Below are 3804 nucleotides of genomic sequence, written 5' to 3' on the forward strand. Positions count from 1 at the left end.
ACCAGAGGTCAAACAATTCAATCGATTGAGAGGATGACGCCATGGCCGATGACACGACGGCCACGATCATGACGACGCAATGTCCACCATCACCGAAACGTCGCCCATTGCCATGGACAGATCCATGACTTCCATATCACCCCATGTTGACCGACGAAACCATCTCTATCAATTTCCTTTGGTCTTCATCATCTCCGTGGTGAACCCATGAGAAGAAGGCAATCTCGTCTACAGTGTGCGAGTCCCACTGCTAGCTGGACACGAAAATCGTGACTGTGACCCACAACAGAGAAGATAACAAAGCCCATGGGCATGGTCGATTTCCAGCTATGGCTGATTTCTAGCCTTAGTCGATAATGTCGATGTTGACCCATGCTCGCTAGCGACAGCTTTGGCCATGGTTGGTTAGACAACGTCGTTTTGTTAATGTATCCATTATTGAACACGTTAGCATATCATAACAACCGTTATGTAAGGTAGGGCACACGCTTGCTAGATCAATGATAAAATTAAAATAAAAGTGAAAGTTCGACGGCTAAATTAAAATAAAAATCAAAACTAAATAAAATTTAAAATTAATCATAAATTTAAGGTATATTAGTCTATTTTGCCTTTTATTTTTTCAGTGCGGATGATAATTTTACCTAAAAGCTATTATCACATTGTGCTAGGTGGCAACCATGCAGATAAGTAGAGATGAGAAATAGACGGGTCGAGCCAGGCCGAATTTGGCCCGTGAAGGAGACGGGCCGAGTTGGGCGACCCGGCCTATTTTCCATCTCTACATATAAGTAGCGGGGGCGTTATAAAAAGATTTGACCTTCAGATTGAATTCCCCTGACTAAATCATTACACCCGTTGGGATCAATCAACTGGGGGTGGGCTCGCATCCCAAGGGCAAGGAGATGAAGGGTAATGATGGAGAGGTAGCGACCGTAGGATGTGGGGTACGAATCTGGGGTCCGGCTGTTGTGAAGTATTTTAGCGGGACCCTCTCTCACGTGACATATCCGTGCCTCTTTCAGCATTAATAAATACTCCTTGTGGCTTTTGTTTATGGGAAATAATATATTTAACCTCCGTTTGTTTTTTAGAAAATAATTTTTTAAAATGTGTTTTTTATATGTATTTTTTTGTTATTTAGCTGTAATCTAAAAAATATTATTAAAAAAACAAAGAGAGAGAGAGGGGGGAGAGAGTTGGACAAAGGACCAAATGGCAAATGGTGCCCGACGAGAGGCGAGGGAGACGGTGATGGTGAGAGGCTGAGGCGACGTCTCACACATAGACTAATCTGGGCGGAGATGGATAGAGATGGCAATGTAGGTGGAGCTCGATGGACAGAGATGGAGAAAGACGGAGATGACAACCTAAAGGGACTGATTTGGACTGAGACAAAGCTCGACAGAGACAGAAATAGTGACGCAAGTAGAGCTTGATGGACAAAGACCGCGACGCAGAAGGAGTTGGCGGAACATCGACAATTTATGACACAATCTTCAAATCGAAACTCGAAACTCTAAACTCTAATCTTGTTGGTATTTATTTTCATTTATGATTGGATGGGATCATCTTGAACCACTGTCTCTGGGGATCATCCTCGCAGCGAGGAACATCTTGAAGATCAGATCCCAAGCAAAGACACTTGTTGGTGAGGATTCTTGAAGAGCCAGAGGCGCCGGAAGAATCCCAATCCAAACACAGATATCTTCCATGTTCGTCTCTGCTGGCTATATGAAGCTTCGACCCAGAAACCATGTTCCAGTTACTCGAGCAATTACTCGTCACGATCGCCGGCAGCCCTTCTCCGACCGCCGCCAGGCACCTCCTGTCGCCGCCCATTAAGCTGATCGGACCGCCTTTGAGGTGGTTCCACTTCGCCCAGCTCTTGCAATCTCTCAGGTAAATTCCATCCTCGACAACCTCCGCGCACTGCCCGGTTTTTGGATGGAATAGGATGTTGTAGCTTCGATGACGTGCTTTCGGATCTGCAACCAAATTGATATAAATATGGAAGAATCACATATCTTTTAGGGTACAATATGATAGAGATAAAGTTCCGATATTCAATCCAATTTGAGATAATTTATGGATATTTATCCCTAAATTATCCACTTAATATTGGATAAGAACAACTCAAATTGGCTGTCAACATACCCCGGTTCATTTGTTGAATAAGCTGCAACCTTGACTGCATCTCTGAGCTTCGAACATGGTCCCAATTGGCTGTCAACATTCCGAAGGATTCCTCCATCCCAACCTTGCCTTCTCTAAGAATGTAGCTTCCTTGCAGACTCCACAAAGCCCACTCAAGATCTTGCTCAGCCACATGGGCCAGCAAGCAGCTCATATACCTATCTTGTTTCTCTTCTACATCCTTCATATTCATGCCAAATTCACTCAGAAAAAATGGAAACTGTATTTGCAGAAACCCAATTTTATCAATAAACAGCCTGGTGGCATTGCCGCAGAACTCGTTCGGCTGGTACAGCCACTTCTCAGTTGGGTCAACAAATGGGTACCAATGACCCTCGTAGACCAGCTTCTTGCCTATGTTCAATTTAAGGGGCTTTTGCTTTAGGAACCTTAGAGATGTATCATAAGACAAGCCTGAGACAATCACCAGGACATCTGGGTTTGTCCTGTGAATGATTTCTGCACCTTTCTTTATGTACTTGTACCAACCTCTCCGGTTCTGGCGCGGCCCTCTTAGCTCGTTTCTCATGCTCATCGCAATCACCTGTAAACGACAACAACATATATATCAGGCCTTTATAACTCGGTTATGTATATATATATATTATCAGCAAGAGTGTTTTCAAATAAAGTATATATCAGGGTTCAAAAAAAAATTCACCCACCCCAGGATTGCCTTTGTATAGCCTAGCTACGGTTGCTAAGCCTTTCAACCATTCATGGGGATTGAAGTACTTGTCTCCGAAGAACCCGTTGCCATCTTTGTCGGCACAGCACCACTTGGGTAAGCTAACATGGTTGTCTAGCACCACCATGACATCATGTGCTGCAAGCTCGTCGATTACAGCTTTCTGAGCCTCGAGGAGGTTGAGGCCTAGAACATGAGGGTTGTGCTTGTACACCCCGGCCTTGGCATCGGTTAAGTTCCATCTCTCGAGGGACTGAGCCACAGTTAGATTGGTATGGTGGCCCCTTGTGAACATATAGGTGGCCCAAGTGAGCCGAACACAGTTAAACCCTAATGAAGCAACCCTAGCCGCAATGTCCTTCACTGGCTGCTTGTGAATCCCCTCGACCACCATGCCATGTAAATGGCCTGACCAGTTCACGCATCTCAACTTGATACGATCCCCGGATGAAGAAACCACCCATCTTGATTGCGTTGACAGGGGCAGCGAATCGGAACTAACATTAACTGGCCGACTGAAGAACAGAGTGATCAGGAAGAAGACGGTCAATTGCGGATGCCTCATGATTTGTAATTTGTAACGTAATTGCTAATAATAAACAATGAGATTTAATTTGAAAAAATCTCTCCCTTTAGAGCCTTTAAATAGGCTATTAATCCCGCCTAATCTAGAAGATAAAAAAGGGGATAAAAATAGAGCAAATTTTTATCCAATCCCTAAAGAAAATGTAACTATAAGGGTGCGTTTGATAGAGTTGAAAAATGAGAGTGGAATTTCAATTCTCACCCCAACCCCTAGGAATTCCAATTCCTTGATTTCAAAGAAAATATTCACTTTTTAAACTAAAATGGAATTCGAATTTCATAGAATTGAAAACCTGTTTGATAGAATTTCCTGCAATTTAGATGAAAAATAAATT

The 3804-nt window shown here is 43.5% G+C and overlaps 1 protein-coding gene across 1 annotated transcript; it reads right to left on the reverse strand.

Moving 5' to 3' along the window:
* Window positions 1-1548: 1548 nt before the first annotated feature.
* Window positions 1549-3449, reverse strand: LOC127813448 (glycosyl hydrolase 5 family protein-like). The gene is made up of 3 exons (XM_052354409.1): window positions 2862-3449; window positions 2158-2740; window positions 1549-1988 (listed from the first exon to the last, which is right to left on the reverse strand). Exons 1-3 carry the CDS (start codon window positions 3447-3449, stop codon window positions 1549-1551), a joined length of 1611 nt encoding a protein of 536 aa, XP_052210369.1.
* Window positions 3450-3804: the final 355 nt, after the last annotated feature.

The sequence above is a fragment of the Diospyros lotus genome, chromosome 11 (genome assembly GCF_014633365.1).
Source record: "Diospyros lotus cultivar Yz01 chromosome 11, ASM1463336v1, whole genome shotgun sequence".
NCBI classification, from domain to species: Eukaryota; Viridiplantae; Streptophyta; class Magnoliopsida; order Ericales; family Ebenaceae; genus Diospyros; species Diospyros lotus.